This window comes from Balaenoptera acutorostrata, chromosome 14 (genome assembly GCF_949987535.1).
Source record: "Balaenoptera acutorostrata chromosome 14, mBalAcu1.1, whole genome shotgun sequence".
NCBI lineage: Eukaryota > Metazoa > Chordata > Mammalia > Artiodactyla > Balaenopteridae > Balaenoptera > Balaenoptera acutorostrata.
Genome location: NC_080077.1, coordinates 7,876,079 through 7,901,296, shown reverse-complemented (window position 1 = coordinate 7,901,296; position 25,218 = coordinate 7,876,079). Strand labels below are relative to the sequence as shown.

The 25,218-nt window shown below is 52.0% G+C and overlaps 1 protein-coding gene across 1 annotated transcript in view; it reads left to right on the top strand.

The window, feature by feature from the left end:
• IGF2R (insulin like growth factor 2 receptor) overlaps positions 1-25,218 on the top strand; it is a 111,165-nt gene that overhangs the window by 42,269 nt on the left and 43,678 nt on the right. Inside the window, exons 8-21 of the mRNA XM_057527505.1 lie at positions 1,843-1,996; positions 2,155-2,329; positions 3,169-3,272; positions 8,608-8,772; positions 11,203-11,343; positions 12,459-12,599; positions 13,710-13,847; positions 14,432-14,579; positions 15,196-15,373; positions 16,059-16,174; positions 16,608-16,776; positions 18,328-18,507; positions 20,841-20,942; positions 22,088-22,189. Coding sequence (XP_057383488.1) covers positions 1,843-1,996; positions 2,155-2,329; positions 3,169-3,272; positions 8,608-8,772; positions 11,203-11,343; positions 12,459-12,599; positions 13,710-13,847; positions 14,432-14,579; positions 15,196-15,373; positions 16,059-16,174; positions 16,608-16,776; positions 18,328-18,507; positions 20,841-20,942; positions 22,088-22,189 — 2,013 coding nt within the window. The remainder of the gene's footprint in view (positions 1-1,842; positions 1,997-2,154; positions 2,330-3,168; positions 3,273-8,607; positions 8,773-11,202; positions 11,344-12,458; positions 12,600-13,709; positions 13,848-14,431; positions 14,580-15,195; positions 15,374-16,058; positions 16,175-16,607; positions 16,777-18,327; positions 18,508-20,840; positions 20,943-22,087; positions 22,190-25,218) is intronic.

Here is a 25,218-nt window from a genome sequence, read left to right as displayed (position 1 = left end):
TCCATTGCTGCTTAAGTGTCTTCGCAGATGGCCGTGCTGATGAGGGGAGACATCCCCAGGGAGGAAGGGTAGGGCTTTCCTCCAATTTATTTCTGCCTTCTCCTTGTAGAATGAAGTAGGAGGAGCTGAATTCTTTTGCCAAAGAATGTCCTCCCCTCCCCCCAAACAAACGTGGAATTTGCTCTGGTTTCTGGCTGGCAACTGGCCTGTTTTGTGTGTGTGTGTGTGTAGGGGGGTGGTGTATGGAGACAGAGTGGAGACAGAAGCGCAGTCCAGCCAGCTTTCCATTTGTTGTCCCCAGACTTCTAGGGTCGCGTGATGTCAGCTCAGCAGAGACCCGACTGACCAGTAATCAACGTTAGTCCTGAACCTGATATTGAGGACTATTTATTTATACTATCCATCCTACAGATGTGAATCAAAATCTTCTGAGCCTGAGGAGATGTTCTAAGCCGGCAGTGGTTTTAGTGTTTCCCTTTCTTACTTGTGCTGCGTTCAGTGAGAAATCATTTCACACTATCACGAGGGAGAGAATGGAGAGTTCCCCTCTGTTCTCCATGGGATGTGAGGCCGCTGGGCTGGTGGGCTATCAGTGGACCTAGGGGTTCTGTTTCCAGCCTGACTGTTCCCTGGGCAGAACTTGGGTGACGTGGGCTGGGACCCCTTAATACTTGAAGGTTTACTGAAGAATTTCCACTGGCTCATTGAATGCTTTTAGGAGCTGGAACTTGAGTAAACATTCAGCTTGCCACACAGATCTTTTTAAAAGAGTTTTATTGAATTTACGTATTATAAAAATACACCTGTTTTAAGTAAAATTTAACGGTTATTAGTGTACTAACAGAATTGCACAGTCATCGCCACGGTCTGTGTTAGAACTTTTCCATCACCCCAGAGAAGCCTGGTGCCCAGTTGCCATCACTCCCTTGCTCCCCCGGCCCTGGCAGCTGTGGACCACCTTTCTGTCTCGCCTTTCCTGACATCCCACACAAGTGGAGTCATACAGCATGGGGCGTCCAGCTTCTCTCACTCAGCACTTGGTCCACATCGCTGTATGTATGTCTGACTGCTCTGAGCCAAGGGGTTAAAGCATCGATTTTTGAGTCAACAGTCGGGGCTGGACTGCATCTCTGCACCTTACTAATCATGTGCCGGTAAACCCGGCACTTAGTCCCGTGCCTGGCATGTAGCAGGTACTTAGTAGACGTTTGCAGAGTGAGGGGCCTGGAATCAGCACAGCTACTCCTGATGCTGAGGCCAGTGAGACATTTCTCCCAGGGAAGGTTAGAAAGATGACACTGCACCCCAGTGAACAGTGACTTCATGGCGTCCTTCCCAGAATCCGGGTTTGTGGTGGGTGATACCCTGGCTTCACCCAGGGGCAGGAGCAGATTGGAATACAGGTGAAGTGTGCCCAAGTGCCATGGACATTCCCGTGGAAAGGGGTTGGGGACCATCTCCCCAGATGCGTGCAGCCTCTGTGACGTCCACCCAGCGGGCAGGGGCGGTGGGGGGGGGTGTCCATCTGGCACAGGCTCAGCGGCACCTGTGATTGAAAGGAGTGCATGGACCACAGGCCCTTCACACATCATGACTGCTTGCCAGAGGCGTGGTGGGCGGGTGATAGCGCGTTCAGGGCGGGCTCTCAGGCTGACGCTTGCGTGTGACTCTGGAAGGGACTGGAAGGGTTCCAAGGAAATGCAGTTGTTGGAAGGCAGACAAAAGAACAGAAAAATGTCAGAACCCAGTAACATACCTTTGGCTTTTCAGAAGCATAGACACATCTGCGTTTAAGCTCCATGAAAAAAATTAATTTTATTCCTTTCACCCTGTTCACGATAGGGCACCCTTCCCAAGCTCACGGCGAAATCCAACTGCCGCTTTGAAATCGAGTGGATCACTGAGTACGCCTGCCACAGGGATTACCTGGAAAGTCGGAACTGCTCTCTGAGTAGCGAGCAGCACGACATCGCCATCAACCTCAGCCAGCTCGGAGGTGAGTGGGTGCCTGGGGGCCAGGAAGTGGGAGAGGGAATGAGAGCCCAGGGGCCGAGCTCCCCCTACCCTAGGGTGGGCGTTTCAAGTTTGATGCTGTCACTTTCCCACACCTATGTGCGTAACAGAGCCTCTTCTTGTTTTTTCCCCTTTCCTTAGCTTCAAACTCCTCGTACTATACTGCAGAGGGAGGGGAACATGTTTTCTATTTGAACGTCTGTGGAGGAACTGAAGCACGCATCTGTAATAAGGAAGATGCTGCAGTTTGCCAAGTGAAGAAGTCAGATTCCACTCAAGTCAAAGTGGCGGGGAAGCTCCAGAATCAAACCCTTCGGTGCGTACGGCCTTCACGTAACTCTTAAGTGCATCATGCGTGTCCCTGTGAGACATAACATACTCCCCTGCCGTCCTCCTCCTTCCATTTTCCGCAGAGCACAGGGAAATCGCTTAAGCTGGCATTATTTTCCTGCATGAGTTGGGCAAGTGCCATTTGTCCCTGACCGGGTGGATGTTTTTCCTGGCTTTCCAGTAAGAATGCTTCTGTTGATACGGTTCGCTTTATAATCCGTTGTTTGTAGGGAACCGTCCTGTAGGAAAGCTATTTCATTAGTTGATATGCTTTTGTATCTTACAATCTACGTTTCCGAGGAGTTTTGATTTTTCTCTGGCGGTTTGAGAATCTGAAACACCATTGGCATCACACACAAGTGTTGAACAACTAGGAAAACGCATTTATCACAATTCTCGTGACCCTTACCTCGGTAGTTACCTTCACAAGAGCTTTATCAAAATGTAGTTTCTCTGACCTGAGGGACCAGGATCCCTCAGGTCAGACTTTTTACGGCAGTTGCTGGAAAAGCTGTGTCTTCTTGGGCATTACTTATTTTGTACAAAATCCAAAAATGAGAGCAGAAGAGTCCTCATGGTCCTAGCAAAACCTTCAGTGCCCTTTTCCAGCCAGTTATTACTTTGAAGTAAGAGGACGAGAAGCCCATCCATTTGGAACTCATTTCCTGTAGACGGTTCTTCCCCAGCCAACGAGAGGGCTCGCTGTTTTCTGTCGGTGCTGATCTGTGGATGGTATGCGAAAGGCGTACTGTAGAAATGTTTAAAGATTCGAGTTTCTTTCTTGGTTCTACCAAACGTGTGCGTGTGTGTATTACAAAAACCTAGGTACTCAGACGGAGACCTCACCTTGGTATATTTCGGGGGCGATGCGTGCAGCTCCGGCTTCCAGCGGATGAGCGTCATCAACTTCGAGTGCAATCAGACTGCGGGTGAGTGCGCCCTGGGTCAGCCGCGTATCTGCATGGGTGGGCGGGGTCCATGGAAACGTGGAGTGCTGAGTGGGGTGGTCAGACGTCCTCCTGCAGACGTGGCCCCTTTGACACCCCCTCCGTCGTAGCGGGTAGGAGTACCCCACCCTGCCCTGCCAACGCCTGACACACACGTCTTGTTTCTGTTTTCTGTTTGTTTGGAGACTGGGCCCAGCATCAGGCTCTCTGGGAAAGCCTCTGTGTCCTGAATTCTGGCTCTCACGGAGCGCGTTCAAAGCCGGCAGGCTGGGTTTACTCACTGCCTTCTGATGGGTTGTCACTAAACAACTCTTCTTTTAGGAAATGAGTTTCTAGGTGACCCCTTTTGCAAATGGTGGCCCTGCTGTAGAGGTGGGGGTTGGGGATCTCGAGAGACCCCAGGGCAGCTTTAAGTGGAATGCTTGGTTTTTCTGAGCGACTCGGAGAAGCTCCCTTGAAGCCACAGTGGCACTGGCATTTCACAGAGCCGCGCTGCCGTCCGTATCTCAGAGATTCTGAACACGGTTTGCGTCTCTTGAGAGGTGATGGGATCCCACCATCGTGAGAGAGCCATCTCATCAGTGGACCTCCAAGCCGTGACCCCAGGTGCCCCGCAAGCCGGCCGAGCCTCTGCACAGAGCTCTGGTCTGGGAGCCGCCTGGGTCTGGCCCCGTCCACACAGCCAGCACAGTCTCGCACGGCCGCCCCACCCCTGAGGGTCTCCTGGCCCCTCACTGTCTGTTTTGTGTGTTTCTATGGTAGAGCTCTTAACCATCTGGTCACGGGGCAGGTTCCTGCGTGACTCACTGCGGGGCCTGGGGGAGGCAGCTGTGCGTGACGGGAGCTGTGCTCCAGACGCGGGTCTGGTGGTGGAGGCAGGCAGGAGTGCTGGCGACCACCGCCGAGCGCTGGTAACCTGCCCGGAGAGCCGGCAGAGAATCACCTGGGCTGAAGCAGGAGGGAGACCTCACAGCAGGACGCCCCTTGACTCCTGGAGCCGCTGGCCATCGTCACCGTTGTTCTCAGCCCACGGTTGCCTGTCAGCCCCTATTCCTGCCACGTGCACTCCGAGCTTACATTGGAGGCATGTTCTCAGTTGATGCGTTGAACACATTTTATTAGTACCTGTTTGCTCAGACCCTGCGAAGCCTAGGGATGCCGCCGTGATGGCTGAGAGCTCCCCGGGCGTTTACACACCAGAAGCAGAGAGAGAGATGAGGACGGTGATGACCGTAGTGCAGGGGGACGCGGGCAGGTTGCGGGTGCCTGGCAACGTCTGTCACCTGGGCCTTTATCAGGAGGGAGGCGCTGAGGTCAGGGGTCTGGGTACCCCCGAGGACCGAGGCAGTTAAGAGGAGGTGCTGGGTGAGGGAGCCCTGCAGGACAGTAGGGGCAAGCCGGGCGGCCATGGGGGCTGGTCGTTGTGGCAGGAGGAACAAACAGCTTGTGCACAGGCGGGAATTTGGGTAGCTTTGAGCAGCTCAGAGCTGGGTGTCCAACCCATGGCTAAAGAAGGGGGTGGAGCAACGTTGTGAAAAGCTTGTGTGTCCTGCAGAGGAGTTGGACTTTATCTAGAAATCAGCGTGAAGGGACTAAGCAGGGGTGGCCATGCATCTGGCTTGGGCGTGGCCTTTGGATCCATCTCCCTTCGGTTCGAATGCCCGCCCTGCCTTCCCCGATTCTGCGTCTTTCTTCCGTCATCCTCACCTCTTCCAGGCTCGTAGGAGACCCTCTCCAAAGTCCACCCCTTCTACTCTGTGTCCGGGCCCCTGGGAAATGCAGCCTCCTTCTTATCCCAAGTCCCCAGACCCTCAGGCACTCGGGCTGCCCGGGTCTCCCGGCTCCCCTGCTCCTGGGCTGCTCTGCGGTGGGCGACTTGTGTGGGCCGAGGCTCCCTCTGTCCTGTCGCTACCTCCTTTGGCCCTGTTCTGTCCGCACTTTTTATAAGTGACTTGGCCGCGATCTTTGGGAATGCGCTGATCTCATTTGGGCATGTTGGGAGGATGGAATAATGATCCAGAAAGATCCCAGCAGACGAGGAGGATGTTGAGAAGGGCCCGTGGTCAGGGGCTCCCAGGGAAGAGGGATGGACATCCAGGAGTGGTGCCAGGAAGCTAGAGCCCACGGGGGCTGAGGCGGGAAAAAACAGGAGAGGCCATTTGTTTTTCCTTTATTCCTTTTTGTCATACAAGTTTTCAAATATGTAAGTAGAGAGCATTACAGTGAAAACCTACACACCCCACCACTCAGGCTTAACAGCCGTTAATGTTTCACCAAACTTGCCTCATATTTATATGCTGTGTCACATGTTACCAGTGGATCGTAACACTGCCCCCAAACTGCAGGAAAGGACATTCCTTCACGTAACCTCAGTGCCATTATCAGACCTGACAAAACTAATAGCAGTGCCTTAATCCTGAAGACTCATGTCATTGTGATTGTGACACGGAGACCAGATCCAGAGACTTTAGATGTTTTTGAGCCTACTCTCAGGCTGGAGCTGGATTATGAAATATTTAAGACTCTTTCTAGCTCTGTGATTTGGAGCCAACTGTATGTACTATACTCTGTGTACTCTAAAATTATTTCATTATTACCTTGTTTGAATTTAAAGTTAGAGTTTTTAGAGAAAACCCCTTGGTGGATTCTGTGTGTATTGGTTAAATGTAATGATGTATTTTTGCATGTTGAATTGGGTGTTGATTGGCTATGGAATATTATGAAATGTGGTTTATAGTTCAACTTGGATCTCCAGGAATTATTGATGCTTCTAAATCCAGGGTTTCATGCATTTCGAGACACAAAGGTGCATAAGTTTATTTTTTTGTCCATAATATATATATATTTTTACCATTTGTCTCAATAACTTATATCTAGTTTGATGTAATGTGATACCTGATTATTGGTGATCCTGTCACATAAGGACATTAGAGCGTTTTTTGGGGGAGGAGTGGTGTGTTAGCATAGACCAGTAAAAAACCATCCATGAATTCAGGTGACTCACGATCACACTGAAGACTTATTTTCTTTAATTCCGTGCAGGCGTTGGGGGGCTCTGCTCCATGTGGTCACCTGGGGACCTTTGCATTTTCCACCTCGTGTTGCTGCTGTCTGTGGACGTGGCTTCCAAGGACTCTGCAGAATGGGAACAGCAGTTTTTTTAATGGACCAGAACTAAGAGGCATGGCCCGACCTCAAAGGCAGTGAGGCGGGAAGTGCAGTTTAGCCATGGGCCTAGAGGGAAAGATAAACCGGTTTGGTGAGCAGGCAGCACGGGTTTCCGTCCCAGAGCGGTGGGGGGATGGGGCGGCTGCCTGCTGGTCAGCTTGGTTTCCCTGGGAGGGTCCGCTTTTCGCCTGCAGCTCGTTGTGGAATCCATGTACCCCCAGGCCATGTAAAGGGTGTGCTGGGGAATGTGCTGGAGCCTGGAGACCCAGGAAGCTTTCAGGATTGAGATTGATGGAGAGATTACAGAAAGTCATCCTTGTCCTACTGGTGGGTGGAAACCATAGGGCATAGCGGTCCTGAAGGCAAGGCCATTGTGTTTAAATAAACAACGTGGTTTGGTAGGGAGGAGTCTTCCTTTACTATTCTCCTAAAATTCTTTGAGGAATTAAATAAGAATGCAGGTAGGGTGCATGCCAGTGGTTATTTAAATTTTATTTAAAATGGGCTCTCCCAGCAGATCCTTAGTAAGTTTCAGATGCAAATCTAGCTCCTGAGTAGGAATGGACCCTGGAACCATTCATAGTATCATTTTAATCATCTGTAAACTCATCTGGTAAAAGAAAAACACTGTGAATGCATCAAGTTTTCAGGAAACACAGATCTTTTCTGAACAGTGAAATACCAATCCAATGGGACTAAACTGTATGTAAACCTTGAAGGGGCAGGGGTGGGGAGCATGTTGAAAAGAGGCGAAGCAGCTTCACTGCTCCCTCGGTGGAGGGCACGGCGGACCCCCAGCCAGAGCGGGTGCTGTCGGAAGGGAAGTTGGGAGCACTGGTTCTTAAAAGAGAACTTACTAAAAAAAAAAAACAAAACCAAAAACACACAGTAGCGCAGGGAAGTCTTGCCTTGTGGTTATGAGTCTGGCTCCGGGGCCAGACCGTCTGGGTTTGATTTCTGGCTCCTTTACTCTCTAGCTATGAAACCATAGGCAAATTATTTAGCCCCCCTAAATCTGCAAAATGGGACTAAGATTGTCCCTGTGTCGTACGATTTCACGGTTGAAATGCGTGAATGTATGTGAAGTACCTAACACAGAGCCTGTTCTCTGCATCCAGCCCCTGCGGAGGGCTCGGTGCTTAGCACGGCGCCTGCCTCAACTTGTGCTCCGTGTGCCTTAGCCGCTGTCGCTGGTGTTATAATTATGATGTTTATAATATTAAAGATTCAATAGAAGTTGCAATTGAAACAGCATTAGCCCTTGGTACAGAATATTATTTCCCTTTCCGTTAGAACATTGTGCACTTCAGGGCCCTAAACCTCAAGAAAGGTAAATCATGTAGGAGGTCCAGAGGAGGATTATTAAACCATCAAGGGGTGGAAAACGGACCTTCGTGCCAGCAGTGCAGTAGCTCGGAAAGGCGAGGGGATAGAATTTCTGGTACGGGAAAAGTCAACAGAGTTTGCTGAATCCCAGGCTACGTGGGCAGGGAAGCGGCACATGAAGGGCTGGCTTGCAGGGCGGAGCTGAGCCGGGAGGGCTCACGGTTGAGAACCCCGTGGGGCTCCCTCGAGGTGGTGGGCGAGGAGACGGCTGATTGGAGTGGGGTGTGAGAGACCCGCACGTGCCAGAGTGCCCAGGATCCAGGATGCTGGCCCCTCTCGGGGCGAGGTTACTAAACCTCAGCACCCTTCAGTTGGGAGCGGCTGCAGACCGTATGCCTCTTCCATGCTCATTTTAGGGGCGAGTCCTGGGGAACTTGTCCTGCTCACATGCACATCATTTAGCCAGTGGCACTCCTGGAACTGGAGCCCTGATCTCTGCCCCCCTTTCGGTGTCTCCCTGCTCTGCCTTGGTGTTTATGAGCCTCTCGGGACAAGCGCTGCCTGGGGCTCACAGCCCGCCGACAACAGTCTTCTGTCCTCTCGAGACCATCCCACCAAGACGAAAGGAACACAGGCCTGCCCTGCAGGGTTTAGGTTGTCTGAAACGCAGTAAAGCCACTCTGATCTCTGGGGTTTGAGCCCTGAACTTGTTTGCCTGCACAGCTGCTACGGGTGTCCTGTTTGCCGTCTCTGCCCCTGCTCCTGGGACGTTCCTGGGTTTTGGTCACATCATGGGTGCTTTCTTCCTTTTGATGCGGCACAGGTAACAACGGCAGAGGGGCTCCTGTGTTCACCGGGGAGGTGGACTGCTCCTACTTCTTCACGTGGGACACAAAGTACGCCTGCGTGGACGAGAAGGAGGCTCTGCTCTGCGGCGTCTCCGACGGGAAGCAGCGCTTCGACCTGTCGGCCCTGGCCCGGCACTCAGGTAGGCCCACCGCCCACTCCGTGTGTGCTCGAGAACGTTCTCTCGCCTCTTTCCCCACGAGCACGTTTGGAAATGCTGTTACTCTTTTCCTTGTCAACTAACTGTTATCGTGGCCTTTCCCCGCTTCTCACGGAGCAGTATGAATTATCAGAAATGACACTGAATCAGGAGGCGAGATATCTGAATTTGAGGTCGGTGTTACTGTTTTCTACTTGGAATATCTTGGGCTCATCTTATCGTAGTTCAGTGAAAACGGCCAAGTGCCTTCTGTGTGCCAGGCCCTGTGCTTTGTGATTAGAAAAAAAAAATTTTTTTTTAAACTTTTGTTGCTAAGAGGGTAGATCTTAAAAGCTGTCACATCATCCCCGCGAAAATTGGTACCTCTGTGTGGTAATAATGGTCGTTAACTGCACTTACTGAGGCAGTGGTGGTGCAGTATACACATACATCAAATCGTATTGTACACCTAAAACCGATGCAGTGTCATGTGTCAGTCATAGCTCAATTAAAAAGAGTTTAAGCTTTTACAACAGCCTTCAAGCAGGCAGTGTTCCCACTTAACACAGAGACTGTGAGGCCCAGAGGGTTGCACACCTGGGGTGACAGGTGTGTGTCGTCCCCCCCGCACCGTCTCACTGCCTCTTTCCCGTCTCGAAATCAGGATTTGCATTCCCTGACCAACCTCAGATTCTTTTGTGAGGCTGAAAGGAGGAGGGATGTGGGACCTGTCACAGGGGCCTGGCTCATGGTGAAGACTCGTCGAGGTTAATTTATTTGTCCTGTGAACCAAGGCTTGCGGAGCGTTTGTTACTGGCGGGGACTGGACGAGGTGCCGGGGATACGGCAGCAAACCTGGCGAGCACGACCCCTGCCCCCCGGGCCTTGGAATTTAGCAGGGGGCACAGAAGACTGAACAATAAGCATGGGGTCACCCAACAGGGATAACCAGATCTAGGTGGGGACTTCTAGTGTCACCCTTTTAGCAGCCCTGGAATTGGGCATAGATAGAAGCAAGTTGCCTCTGTAAAGTGGAATAATACACGAGACAGGGAGAATGGCCTGAAGTCACATAGTCACCAGCTAGTATTGGAACGATTACTCACGTGTTCAGAGTCCCAGCTGCTTGGGAAAGTATCATATTAAAAGGAGAATTCCTCCTTCGTGGGGGTGCTGGAACGCTCTCCTTTGAACACGAGCCCCACTATAGATGCTCTCGGGCAGCGAATTGCCCGGGGAATAACCGTCTCGGTGCTTTCCTGGTTCAGCACCTTCGAGCCATGGGGCTGGTGCCGTGCTTACAGTCTGCGCTGGTCAAGAGGCTGGTTTTCTGTCTGCCGAGTGGGAAGAGCTCTCACCTCCGCTCAGACCCGGGTTTGGGGCCCATTCCGCCGCATCCAGCTGTGTTTACTTGAGCAAGTTACACCCCCGCCCCCCAATTTTCTTACAGTAAACTGAGTGGTGGTTTCAGATGCTAGGATCTGCGAGGATGCAGAGATGCATTCGTACTCAGCTGACTTCGGCCACCTCTCTGGTTCTCTGGGACCCAGGTTACTTGTGTAGCGTTTGCACCCACATATCTAAGGAAGCTGTGAGGTGAGAGCTCACATCCTTCCCTGATAGTTTAAAAAAGTCCTCCTGCCTGACGCTCTTCAGCCCTCAGCAGCCCAGCCAAAGCTTTCAGAACAGCGTTTGTCCTTGTTCAGTGTGTGGTCGGCCGTGAGTCCTTCCCGGTTATTGACACCCGTGTGTAGTGACTGTGTTACCACTGATGTGGGATTTTCCCTTTAAACCCCAGTCTCCAGTCCGCACAGGGAACATCCTCACTGCCTGTGTGTCCTCCTTCCCACACGGTTCTCAGTGATGCCTTTGGGGGCTGTTTGGGGGATGGTCCGCCTTTGACTTGCTGTCTGCTCTCAGCCTGTGCTCCTTCTACCTTCCACGGATTTTCTTCTGTTCATGCACGACTGAGTCACGAACACTTTGAGTTAAGGGACCACACGTATCTTGTTTATCTTCCAGGGGCACTGAGCACTAAGCCCTGGGCCAGGTCTGCCTTATCTGTGGTCTGGAGGCAGATGCGTCACCAGTGGCATCTCAAGTCCGGGCTGGCGTCTGGCTTTGCTTTTCAGTTTCTGATTTCAGACTTTGGGGCTTGGGGGAATTTTGCTGTTTAATCCTCTGCCCCACCCCGTTAAGCCTCCTCTTCTGAGGAGTTGTTCGGGGCTGGCTTGTTTCCGTCACATTCAAGACAGGCTTGAGATTCTCGCTGAGTTAGTGTGCCCTCAGCCTGCTGGGTCCAGAAACGTGAGTGCCTGACGTCTAGCAGCCGCAGGCCTTTACCTTCCGCTTAATCACCATTTATGGTGTGACTCACAGAGAAATAATCACTGCCTTTGGCTGGAAGACTCTTTTTTTTTTTTTTGGTTACAGAACTGGAACAGAATTGGGAAGCCGTGGATGGCAGCCAGAGGGAACCAGAAAAGAGGCATTTCTTCATTAACGTCTGCCACAGGGTCCTGCAGAAGGGCCAGGCGAGGGGCTGCCCCGAGGACGCGGCCGTGTGCGCTGTGGGTGAGTGGTGCCCTGTGCCTGTCGGTAATGGGAGCCCGGCTGCATCCAGGTTGGAGTGAACCAGAAGTTCTTCCTGTGGTTTATCTCAGCCTCCTTTCTCTGGGTTCAGCGTATAATAAAGGATGGTGAAGAAAAGAGTTTAATGACTCAAATGTAGGGAACTGGTGCATTCGGGTGTCTTGAAGCTGCCTGCAGCCTTCTGATGTGGGCTCACTGGGAACAGGAAGAAGCGGGTGGGGGGAGCTTGGTTATCTTTTCACTCCATCACCTGTGGAGGAGCATCGCCAGTGCCCGTGTAAAACTGATTTCGATTTTGTAACAACCTTACTGCCTGGAATTGTTCAGGCCTTATGGCTTCAGGCCAGTGGACTCTCGTAGCCTCGTGTGAGAGCACTGGACCCCTTGGGTTCCTTTTGCTGTAACTGTGTTGGTTGCGACTTCTCAGTTGGATGTAAGTGTTTGTAGCATATTAGTTGTTTGTCACTTAAGACTCACCTGGAAAACGACAGGCAGTGAGAGTAATTGGAATCTGTTACAAGCATTAGATAAGGGATTGTGAACCCAGGTTGGATTTTAGGAATTATCCCAGGATTCAGAATTGGTGGTGTGTCTTTTAAAAGCAGGTCCAGCCATGTCCCTGCCTTTATTTAAGAAGGACTTGAGACAGACCTTCAGTAAAAGTCAACTGAACCAAGAATTAAGTGGTCACGTGCTTGGCTGGCTGAACAGGTTTAATTAGTTTCTGCTTTGGTCATGGGACAAATGCTGCCCCCTCGGTTTCGACGGGCCGTGTGTCTCAGGAGAGCTGAGGGCCCCGCAAATGGGGGAACAGTGTTATTTTCCGGGGTGGTGTAACGTGCGTTCTTGCCTTTCTGCCTCTGGTGCCCTCAGAGGACGTTGTTTATTCACTCTCGTACTTTCCTCCTAAGCCTGAAGGTGCCCTTGGGGTCCTCAGTGTGCCTGCCACTGCCCTGTCAAACTTGTCACTCAAGAGAAACCCACTGACCCTCCGAACACCTGCAGGGTCTCGGCTCATTTTTGGTACCCCTCCATGTGTGTCATTATCATTTTTAATCACGTCTTCTGTTTTTTTCCCTTTTCTTTCTCTTTTCCAGATAAGAACGGAAGTAAAAATCTGGGCAAATTTCTTTCTTCTCCCACAAGAGAGAAAGGACACATTCAGCTCTCTTACTCAGATGGTGATGAGTGTGGCGGCACGAAAATAAACACAAATATAACACTCGTGTGCAAGCCAGGTACACGTTACAAACGGGCGGTGCCTTCGTGGGCTTCCCCAGCGGCAGCCGCATTCTTTAGTTTTCGGCTTGCCGCCGGCGCCTGCCCGGGTGACGAGGCAGAGCGGGCTCGGGCCGAGCACCGAGGCTCCAGAAGCGTTAGCGTTGGTCCACTGGACTCGATCCCCAGCCCCAGCCCCAGCCCCAGCCCGGCGCAGCGATGGAGAAACCATATGGTGCCCAGGGGGGGCGATGGAGAAACCATATGGTGCCCAGGGGGGTCGTGCTGCAGTTTTCCAGATGAGCTCCGCTCCTGGCACGGCTTCCTCTTCCTGAGGCCTGGTGCAGGCTGACGTGGAGGCCGCTCCGCTTCCTCCACAGGGGGAGCGCCACACGTGCTCGAAAACGCTGTCCGTGATCTCAGCGTCGATACACACAATGCACCTTGTTCTTCAGGGTCATGGTCTATATAGATCCACACAATTTTATGTTCCTCAAAACATAGTATTTTGTGAAGACTCTTATGTTTCATTGTTGTGTTTATAATTTTTAGGGGCTTCCTTGTTGCTAATGGCTTGGCTTTACTATTTTTAAGCATTTTCCCTATTGTTGGGCTAATAGCATGTTTCCAGTGTTGGTGATTGTGCTGTGACATCCTCTCTACCTCTTGTTGGAAAATTTCCTTTGGATAAATTCCCAGCTGTGGGATAAGTTCAAGGACCAGGACAGTTTTTTGTTTTGTTTTTTTAATTTTTTAAAATTGTAAAATATACATAATATAAGATTTATCATTTTAAAGGAATTGTGATAAAATACAGGTAACATGCAATTCACCATTTTAATAATTTTTGAGGGCACAGTTCAGTGGCATTAAGCACCTTACATTTACATTGTACCTTAAGTACGTTTACACCACCATCCATCTCCAGAACTTTCTCGTCCTCCCAGACTGACGCTCTGTCCCCATTAAACACGGACTCCCCCCCAGCCCTGGTCCCCAGCCTTGTCCTTTCTGTCTCCGAAGGTTTGACCATTCTAGGGGTGTCAGATCGGCATTTGTAGGAGTGTATTTAGAACAAGGGAAGCTTTTTGAGACCGGATCAGTGATGGGTCTTTCTTCCCCATTGGCAGGTGATTTAGAAAGTGCCCCAGTGCTGAGAACTTCTGGGGCGGATGGTTGCTTCTACGAGTTTGAGTGGTACACGGCAGCGGCCTGTGTGCTGTCCAGGACCGAGGGGGACAACTGCACCGTCTTCGACTCCCAGGCAGGTGTGTGTCCGAGCGCCTTGTGGGGCAGGCTAACCTGCACCTGCTTAGCTTGTTTTTGTGTTGTTCTTAATATTTTCTATGACTGTTTCAGAGATAATCTGTGTTAGAATTATATTAATACTGTTTGACCAAAACTCTGAAAATCTGGTGTTTGAGGCTTATCTGAGATAATGAAAAACCTGTCACATTCAAAGTTGAGGTAGGTTTGCTGATCGCAAAACCTGAGGAGCACAGGAAATAAATCATGTTTGAAAAGGCTTTTCGCATGAATTTCTGCCCAAGAAACCCACCACCGTTGACTTTTCACGGCCATTGTATTGTGGTCATCCCGCTTTGAACACACTGGTTGTTTATTCACCCGGGAATTCTGGGCTCTGACTCGGGTCTTCGGTGGGTGCAGCAGAAGGGGCGTGGTGACGGGGGACCCGTCTCCAAGGGGAAAGTGTTGGTGATGGCGGTCGTGGTAGCTCCTGTCCCAGCCGTGGGGCAGGCCTGGCCACGAGCTTCTCCTGGAGGCCTGGAGCTCAGGGGGCTCTTCTTCACTGTGGTCTCACTGACCCGGGATGGTCTTGATTCTTTCTTAGGGTTTTCTTTTGACTTGTCGCCTCTCACAAAGAAGCATGGTGCCTACAAGGTTGAGACGGAGAAGTACGAGTTTTACATCAACGTGTGTGGTGCGGTGTCCGTGGACTTCTGCCAGCTGGGCTCGGGAGCCTGTCAGGTGTCAAAAAGGCAAGTGACGGTTTCCAGTTCCCGGTCTTCTGTTAGGTGTCTTGTGCTCTCAGGTATCTTATTCTGGAGTAGCTGTGTTGTCTGCTGACATCTTTGCTTTGTGACGAGTGTGTAAACTCTGGGAAGACCTGGACTGAAAGCCAGATGATGCTGCTGGGAGTTTTCATTTCCCAGAGAAGGAGCGGGACCGGAAGTGGGTTCGTGCAGCGCCTCACTTCTGTGTAGTCGGCACTTCTCAGCTGTTAGATGCATTTATGTACATGCTTCTCCTTTCAGTATTGTGTCAGTCCAGGGACTTGTGCCTTAAACCAGCCGTGCTGAGCGTGGATGTGGGTCTGGTGTGGGGTGGGATCGCCCTCGCGCCGCTGCCGCGCTGAGATCCTAACCGCGGTCGCGGTGCTGCCACCCCCTACGCTGTCCCCGGCGCTGCTGCGCCCCCTGCGCCGCCCCCCGGCGCCGCCGCCCCGTACGCCGCCCCCCAGCACTGCCGCCCCCTGCGCCGTCCCCGGCACTGCCGCCCCCTGCGCCGCCCCCCGGCGCTTCCTTCAGCGTCGCAGCGTCACGGAGCTTCTGGTCCTGGGATCTTCTCTGAGAGACGTTTCTTGATTTGTTTCAGTGGCGGGACGTCTTGGAACTTGGGACGCAGCAATGCTCAGCTTTCATATTATGACGGGATGATCCAGCTGAACTACAAAGATGGCACGCCCTATAATGATGAAAAGCACACGCCCAGGGCCACGCTGCTCACCTTTCTCTGTGATCGAGACGCTGGAGTGGGTCTCCCTGAATATCAGGTAGGAATTGTGCTGTGTGGGTGCCCGTGTGTGCACATGTGTGTGTCCGTGTGTGTGTCTGCAGAGCGACGGGGGCAAGGAGGGAGAGAACGTCAGTCTTGTAACGGCAGGGGAAGAGGAAAAATGTGGTCAGGACAGGGCTTGTGACTTTTCTGGAGCGAGACAAGATTCTGTCGTAGGTGACGTAGGCGCTGGGATGGTCCCTGGGGATAAACCATCAAGTTGTCTGGCTCCCCAGGACTTATACAGGAGCCTGTCGTGGGACCTTTATTTAGAAGGAGAGCTATTATTAGTCTGGTTTCCTGGGTAAATCATCATCTCCTATGATTTTAATTAATCCTTTTAGATTTGCCAGAGGACACGGGCAGTACTCATTTTCTGAGCTGTTGCTTCAGTGGGCTGTACACCTCAGTCACAGCCCATGACACTGTTGGTTTTGGGTACAAAACACAGAAAAGCATCAAAACCATCCCTTATTCCCGTTTAACAGAGGATAGATTTCCATCTTAATTTATTGCTGGGCAATCTTCCTTTTAATAAAATGAGAGGGGATGGGCAAAGTAAATTAACTTTCCTGTGGTTTTTATTTAGAAAAAAATGCCTTGTCTTTTTAGAAATGCTGGCTTTGTGTAATGATTACTCTCTTCTGCCACCCCTCCCATGCCTGTCCTTGTCCTGAGATCAGGAAGAAGATAACTCTACCTACAACTTCCGGTGGTACAGCAGCTACGCCTGCCCGGAGGAGCCCCTGGAGTGTGTGGTGACCGACCCCTCCACCATGGAGCAGTACGACCTCTCCAGGTGAGGCGCGTCTGCCTGCCCTTGGCCCGGCCCCGCCCAGGTAGGGCTCACTGAGGTCGATCAGACCCTGCCGGTGAGCGTGTAACTGAGCTGACGATAGGGAATCAGGTGAGTTCTGGGTGCAGGCCCGAGGTGGGGGGCTTTGAGCAGAATGAATTCTGCTGCTGGTCCTGTAGCCTGTGTGAGATCGCCCAGCAAAGCCTGTCTTCTTCACTGCATCGTTGAAAGCAAGGCCTGTCGGTGCAGAGGCGCGGGGCCCGTTCCAGCTGTGCCGGGGGCTGCATTTAGCGAGGTCGAGAACACAGGTGTGCCGGCTCTGGTAGTTTGGTGGGCGGGGCACATTTCCTTCTGTATTTCTCTAACTGCTTAGAAATGAATCGTAGGGCCGAAATCTGTCAGCTTGAAAAGCATGCATTTCCCTTTGAAATTTCAGTCTAGCAAAATCCGAGGGCGGTCATGGAGGAAACTGGTACGCCCTGGACAATGCCGGGGCACACAGCACGTGGAGGAAGTACTACATAAACGTGTGTCGACCTCTGAACCCAGTGCCGGGCTGTGATCGGTACGCGTCCGCTTGCCAGATGAAGTACCAAAACGACCAAGTGAGTCTGCCGTCCCCTCCTGAGCCCAGGACTCGGTAGGACTTGGTGGTGGAGGGGGCTGTCTGGGGTCTCTCAGGTCTAAGCAGGCCTGGCTGCTGCTGAGAAGCCCTCTGAGTGGGAGAGGGGCCTCGGGGTGAATTCCCCTGCCCCCCACAGATGTGATCGTATTCGAGTCGTTGTTCAGATTTAAAATTTAAAAAAGCCTGGGTGTCGGGGACCTCCTCTGCTCACAGTACTCGGCAGAGGAAGTGTCTCTGGGTGAGCTGCAGACATCTGAAAAGAATAGTTTTTGCTTCCAGAGGCTCTTACTTCTGGACTAACTAGGGGCCCACCTGCTCGGTAGAGTTGCTGTGGATGAGCTAGATCCAAGCGTTAGCTCTCGCCGGGGTGCAAGCTGCACTTCGTCATCCGATGGAATGCAGTCACTGCCGGAGCTTTGGTATGTTTCCCTGGGCTCCGTGTACACGGTGCATCTTAAAATAAAGATGTATGTGTGCTTCTTTAAAAATAGCATGTCGGGAATGTACTTTCCTGGCTTCTGTTACGCGGCAGCTTGGAGGTGTTTTAAAGGAAGCCGGCGAGCGCTCTCTGGTGGTTCAGAGTGAGCGCCCCGTGGCGTGTACACGTGTACGTACGTGCGCGTGCTCTTGGTCGGAGCAACGGCCTCAAAGGACTGTCAGTCCTCGTTATTCACAGATTCTGTATCTGTGAAGTTGTCTACTTGCTCATGTTTATTTGTAACTCCAAATCAGTACCGGGCGCTTTCACAGTCTTCCGTGGACGTGCGCAGAGTGGCCTGACGTGGCTCTGCGTTCTCGTCTCGCCTCTCCTACCCAGACGGCCAGAGGGTGGAGACCCGAGGGGCGGGCAGTGCGGTGCCAGAAGCTCCTGGCTCCTGGCCGGGTGGGCGAGGTTTGAGTCCTTCCTCTGATGCCCGTTAGTGGGGTGGCCTTGGATAAGTCACTTAGCATGTCTGAACCTCGTTTTCTCTTTTGTAAAATAAAGAAAATAGAATCTACCAGGATCTTGAGGATTCAGGATCACAGTCTGTGTGACATAAGCGTACATATAGGTACCTCCAGTCATCCCTTTTGGTTTGTGGGGAGAGGATTGGTTCCAGGATCTCGGCAGATACCAACATCTAAGGATGCCCGAGACCTTTATATACGGTGTCGCGGTATTTGCACATCACCTACACACATCCTCACTCTTAAGTTCCCTCTAGGTTACTTACAATACTTAACACAGTGTAAATGCTATGTTAATAGATGCTAATGGCAAATTTAAGTTTTGCTTTTTCTGGAATTTCTTTCCCCTGAATATTTTCGATCTGAAGTTGGTTGAACCTGCAGAGGTAGGACCTGTGGATATGGAGGGCTGACTGTGTTTCCCCTCTGTGTCTGAACGGTGGTTCTGTATTCACTAATTCAGCATTTGTGGCGAGTTTATAGAACACAGCTACTGTGAATAATGAGAATCCACTGTGTTAGCAATGAGGAAATCAGTTGTTTTCTCTTCAGAGGGAAACATAACGGACGCGCGTGTTTGCAGGGTTCATTTTCTGAAGCCGTCTCCATCAGCAACTTGGGGGTGGCGAAGACGGGCCCCATGGTGGAGGACAGCGGCAGCCTCCTTCTGGAGTATGTGAATGGCTCGGCCTGTACCACCAGCGATGGGAGACGGACCACCTACACCACCAGGATCCACCTCGTCTGTTCCAGGGGCAGCCTGGTAAGGAAGGCGCTGCTTGTCACCTGTGACCTTGGTTGCTTTGGGTTCCTCTGTGTCTCTTCACAGGGACAAAGGTTGATCTTAATTCTGCTTCAGGTCAGCATGTGATACAAACTCAGGGAGGCAAGGAGCACGGTAATGGTGCTTTCGTGGCTGTCCTTTCTCAACGTTAAACCTGATCTCTTACTGCTGGTTTGTGACATACACTGTATGGTCTTCTGTAGACTTGAGATTTTTCTCTGAGTGGTGCAGATGCCGCCCTGCCTGTTAGTTCCTGTGAGTCGGTGATCTGAGGATCACGGCTGCAGAATAGGTCTTAGAGACGGTTCAGTCCAAACAGCAGACTTCATAGATGGGGAGACTGAGGCTGGGTGCAGCTCAGGCCAATGGATGAACACACGGAGGGAGGTGTGTGTAATATGTCAGAAAAGCAGGGATGAAAAATCAAGGCTGGGAAATGGAGAAGGTGTTGGAGATTGCATTTGGGCCCGAGTTCCTCGGCCAGGGCAGAACAGAAGAGAAAACTCCAAATAAAAATGCTCCGGGGTCATTGGGGATAGTTCCCATTGGTTTTTAAAAAACAATGTGGTGGAAGATGTACAACATAAGATTTAACATTTTAGCCATTTTTAGATGTACAGTTCAGTGGCATTAAGTACGTTTACAGTGCTGGGCATGCATCACTGGTGTCCATTTCCAGAACTTTCTTATTCTAAACTTAATTTTTTTTTTTTTTAACCTGGAGCTTTACATTTATACCTGGGTCACGTGTTTTTTTTAAATAATTGCCAAACTCTTAGATGAACACTGAATGGGAATAATAAAGAGCTCATGTTTATTATCAAACAGATTATTTCCAAGGGCTGGTTACACTTTTTAAGGGTCTGCTACAGCGTCCTCTCACTTCGTTGACAAGAACCCGGCCCGGTGTGTCCACTCCTCTCCGCAGGCAGGGGGCCTCGGTCACTTACATACTAGGCGTCCTGCAGACGCCAAGTTTTCTCTGTCCTTTGCCAGCACACGAGTTTTTCCCAAGAGATAATGTCTTTAGAGCTTAAGGTCACTCTGATAAGGGAAGGAAAATGTTAGCTGGCTGAGCACAGCCTGAGTTGTGCAAGGAAAGTGTCGCATAACTGAGCTGTAAACACACACTCTGATAAGCCGGAGTCGGCTTCCCGATTTCTGCTCTCCGTCCCAGGAAGGAATGCTGGCTGCCCAGCCCGGCCCTCGCCTCCTCCTGGGCACGTCCGGGCGTCCCCTCCCTGGGCCTCATCCCACTCGGCTTCCCCTCGCTGGTGTCTCGTTGCCACCGAGATACTGGACAGTTCCAGGAAGTTCTCTCGGACCCTTATTTTTTCAGCTTTCCTGTGGCATCCTATTTGGACAGTGTTTTTCAGTCTTCAGAGCGATTGCGCGTTGTTACTGTGTCCCTCAGCGGTGGTGCAGGGGGTGGTGCATCTCACGGGCCCAGGAAACCCTGAGTGAGGGTCACGTCCCGGGGAGTCCCGCAGTCCCAGGACTTCTCACAGCCTCGTGGTGCGGCAGCGGGAGGGGTGTGTGTTTAGTTTACTGTTGGTGACGCTGCGGCTGAGAGGGTGGGGACTTCAGGTCAGAGGGCACTCGGCGGGTGAGGCGCGCGGGACAGCCTAGCGTCTCCTTCCCCTGTGCGTCTGGGCGGGCGTCTCACCTCCTCTGTGCCTCCATTTGCTCATCTGTACACAGAGGGCGGGTAGAGGTTGTCCTGAGGCTCAGCTGAGGAACGCTCATCACACTCGTTATTGAAAACACACCCAGGAGAGCGCCCGGATAGTCAGTGACTCACAGCGGGAAGAGCGTTCCCGTGTCACTAGACCCACAGCTGCAGGTAGAGCCCGGGAGCCTCCTCGTGCCCCTTCCCGGTCCATCCCCGCGCCGCGTCCCGTCCCGACCCCTCGCCCCATAGGTCAGTCTCGCCTGTGTCTGCGCTTGCGAGGCTGTGATCATGTGCACCGGGACCTTTGGCTCTGGCTCCTGTTCTGCATCTGGGTGTAGAACGGTTTTCAACAGCGTGGACTGGACTCAGACCTCGGTTTGGGTCCCAGTTCTACCACTGACTCCTGGCGTGACCTCAGGTGAATTTCCCAGCATCTGGGCGTAAGAGTAGAACATCTCCTTAGTAGGAACGCTGAGGACGTTAAGTTGTAGTTAGATAAGGCACACGAAGCACCTAGCCTAGCACTGTCCCATGATAATCCATAGATTTTAGCTCTTTTTATGTATCAGGCAAGTATTCTTTTGGTTAGAGCGAGTTCCATTTTCTCATTTTGACTTTTATCCCGGATTTGTCCTTTCAGAACACCCATCCCATATTTTCTCTCAGCTGGGAGTGTGTGGTCAGCTTCCTGTGGAACACGGAGGCTGCCTGTCCTGTCCAAGTAACGACAGACACAGACCAGGTACGGGTGCGGTCCGGGGCCTCTGGCCATTCCCATCCGGGTGTCCCAGCTCTGCACCCCTCCCCTTGTGCTTCTTAATCCCTCATGGCGTCTGCATTTTCTCCGCCTGGACAGCAGGCATCTGGAAGTCATCCCGTGTTCCTCTCCCTCAGCCCCGGCTCCCAGTGCTGGGATGAGAACCAGGACCTTCAGTTTTCCTCTGGGTTCCTTCCCTTTTCCCCCCGTCACTGTCCCTTCAGCGTGGCAGGGGCTCTGGGCTCTCCATCACTGCAGAGATGGGTGCTTAAATAGCACGACGATGCCTAAAACGTGCCCCATCGTCTCTCGGACACAGCCCGTGTGGTTTAACGTGACGTTTAAGGTTTTAATGCTCTGCTTCCAGCCACATCCCTGCCGCAGCCCTGTGCCCGCCGCAGTGCTGGGCTTATGCCGCTCTTCGGCCTTGGCACGTGCTCCTGCCCTCGGGTGAACCCCTGCCTGCAGAACGTGGCAGCTGGCTGCCCTGAGATGTGTTCTCTGCCCTCCCAGGGGCGCTCCTTGTGTTCACAGCACGGGCTGTTTTTCTTTATGATGGGACGGATTTCCCTCCCTCCCTCCCTCCCTTTTCAGGGCTCCGTCCGGCAGCAGAGCCCAGGCTCACCCAGATGAATGTTCCCGGCGTAGGGTCCCGGGCTTGTGGGACCCAGGGAGGGTGGGAGTCGGGCACGCCGCCCTGGCCCAGCGGCAGTGCTTTCTGAGGCTGTGGCCACTGCTCCGTTCTCTGCATATGGCGGGTGGGGTGGAAAAAAGACACGAGGCGGTGGGGGAAGTGGGGGGCTCGTTATCCCTCCTAGAAGAGGGGAAGAGACAGGTAATCGTCTGTGGGCTCTTTACGGTTCCTCACTTTGGGGGTCAGCAGTGGTCTTGTTCAGGTAAATGAAGCAGCCTTAGGAGCTCAGATGAGGTCAGCATCTCTGAGCTGGTGTCCCACCTGGAGCGCTTCAGATGCGGTATTGCAAGGGGCCGTGAGCTCTACCAGGGCTGCTTCTTGGACGGGGTTTAGCGTCAGTGCAGTCCACATGGGCAGGCTTTGGAGCTGCTCTGTCTTCGCCGTGTTCTCATGGACCAGCTTCGAATGTGCCTCTTCGCCTCTTTTGTTCCTGCAGGCCTGCGCCATCAGGGACCCCAACAGTGGGTACGTGTTTGATCTGAACCCACTGAACAGTTCCCAAGGATATGTGGTCTCGGGCATCGGGAAGACTTTTGTGGTAAGGCTTGTGTGGTGGTTTCCGACTTGCCTTGAAAGGACGGGAGGACGCGTGCAAGTCACCTGCAGCTGGTTGCAGGGGAGGCAGGTGTCCTCAGGATTGCCCAGGGCCCTGTGACAGCAGCTTTTACCCAGGAGGAGATGAGAAAATCCAGATTGAAGGGGAAATGAGGTGAAACTGTCACCCCATCCTGTTATGGTGCAGATGTGAGGGTGTCATTCTTTAGAAAATAGGCTATACCTAACCCGTGGCCATGCGTCTGGAGTGGTGGTCCCAGGCCAGCAGAGTGGGCATCGCCTGGGAACTTGCGGGAGGTGCAGTGTCTTGTGGGTGGGGCCCAGCAGCCTGGGTTTTTTGTTTGTTTGTTTTTTAAAAATTTATTTATTTATTTATTTTTGGCTGCGTTGGGTCTTTGTTGCTGTGCGCGGGCTTTCTCTAGTTGTTACTCTTCGTTGCGGTGCGCGGGCTTCTCATTGCGGTGGCTTCTCTTGTTGCAGAGCACAGGCTCTAGGCGTGTGGGCTTCAGTAGTTGTGGCACGTGGGCTCAGTAGTTGTGGCTTGCTGGCTCTAGAGCGCAGGCTCAGTAGCTGTGGCTCACGGGCTTAGTTGCTCCACGCCATGTGGGATCTCGCTGGGCCAGGGTTCGAACCCGTGTCACCTGCATTGGCAGGCAGATTCTTAACCACTGCACCACCAGGGAAGCCCCAGCAGTCTGTTTTGACAAGGCCCCACATAGCTCTGATGCCCACTGGGGTTTCAGAGCCACTGGTCAAGTGGAAATTATATTCCCCTGTAAGAGGGAGACGACCGATGGCAGTGCTCTGGGATCTTCTGACAGCACTTCCTTCATGGGCGGCCCTGACAGGGTGTCTGGAGTGGTGAGGAGGAAAATCTCCACTTAACGCTGTTCTGTTATAAACTAAGTGCTGCTAGACAGGGAGAAAGCTTTTTAAAAATCTTTATTTAGGTTTAACTTCTAGCAAAATCCACAGTGGAAGAAGAGAATACCCTTTGAAAGCAGGAAGTTGGGGTGAGAATGTCATAACAGTTTGATGCAAAGGGGACTTTGCAGGCACAGCGCATGCGGGAGGGCCTGCAGATTGTTCCAGAGCCAGAAGGCACCTGGCAGGGCTCGTCACTCAGCAGCACAGTGGCTTGCAGCCCTCCCTCCCCCACCCCCTGTCAGAAGTTGCTACTCTGGAGTTTGGCTTGTAACAGGTTATCATAGGTGACAGTACATTTGGCTGTCTGTGTGAGTGTGAGAAGCAGACAGGAACTTTGTTGAGCCCCATAGGGAACATGTCAGAAGAGGAGAGTCCCATAGAGGACATGCCAGAGGAGGTGAACCCAGGGAGAACATGCCAGCAAAGGGGAACTCTGTAGGGGACATTGGAAGAGGTGACCCCGTAGAGAATATGCTCGAAGCAGGCCAGAAAGGCTGTGCCCGTGCAGTGGCAGGGGCGGGAGGTGGCAGGTGCACAGTTGCGGACAGCAGGGACAGACTGTGGATGATGAAAGTGGAAGTGGAGTTGATTAGTAGGGTGTCTAGGCTCCTGGGAGTCAGGGCACAGCCCTTGTGCTGCCAGAAAGGCTCAGGACACCACCGCCCACCAGCCGGCTACTTGGCACTGTTCCCGTGTCACCTGACCCTGCTGGGCTCAGCTGCCCCTACATACTACATACTTCTGTGACCACGCAGCCCACGTGGCTGCAGAGCACCTGCCTGGGTGTAGTCTTTTTTTTTTTTTTTTTTTTTTTATTTATTTTTGGCTGTGTTGGGTCTTTGTTTCCGTGCGAGGGCTTTCTCTAGTTGCGGCAAGCGGGGGCCACTCTTCATCGCAGTGCGCGGGCCTCTCACTGTCGCGGCCTCTCTTGTTGCGGAGCACAAGCTTCAGACGCGCAGGCTCAGTAGTTGTGGCTCACGGGCCTAGTTGCTCCGCGGCATGTGGGATCTTCCCAGACCAGGGCTCGAACCCGTGTCCCCTGCATTGGCAGGCAGATTCCCAACCACTGCGCCACCAGGGAAGCCCCTGGGTGTAGTCTTAAGTGGCCGTTTCTTAAGTAGTAAACTTTGGTCTGAAGGAAAAATACTTTGTACATGTAGTTCTTAACTTTTTATACGTCGTCCACGGACACATGTCAGTTGTAGAGAAGTCTTTCCTTTCCGTGTCTCGTACCGAAGAGCATATCCTGCTTCATTATATCAACTACTGGATTTAAATCAAATGGTATCAGCAGCTTTAAGAAATACAGGGGTATCCCATTATATTTATTTATTTATTTATTTATTTTATTTTCTTATTTATTTATTTATTTATTTATTTATTTATTTATTTATTTTTGGCTGTGTTGGGTCTTCGGTTCGTGCGAGGGCTTTCTCCAGTTGCGGCAAGCGGGGGCCACTCTTCATCGCGGTGCGGGGACCGCTCTTCATCGCGGTGCGCGGGCCTTTCTCTATCGCGGCCCCTCCCGTCGCGGGGCACAGGCTCCAGACGCGCAGGCTCAGCAATTGTGGCTCACGGGCCCAGCTGCTCCGTGGCATGTGGGATCTTCCCAGACCAGGGCTCGAACCCGTGTCCCCTGCATTAGCAGGCAGATTCTCAACCACTGCGCCACCAGGGAAGCCCATATTTATTTTTAATTAATGTGACTTCAACCATATATGCTTTTCCTCATATAATCAGAAATACTGTAAAATTTTGGTTACTTACAGTCTCTCTCTTATACATGCTGCATTGTTATATGCAGTGTGTCTCATGCATTTAGAGATACGGGGCTGTATACATAAAGCCTTACAGGCAATTTATGGGCATTGCCGTTTGGACTTTGATTTTTGCTTTATGTACTAGCTTCAGGGTTTAATTGCCCAGGCATTTTGGAAAGTTGGTCATTTGCCTAATGAGGAACAAATTACACAGCTGTTTGGATAACAAGCAGACAACCCTGTTTGGCTGGGCAGGGTTTGAGTTGCTCGGGGTTGTGTTCCCGGTGAGTCGCGTGGCCTGAGTTGGTGTGTGGTTCTCGCTGTC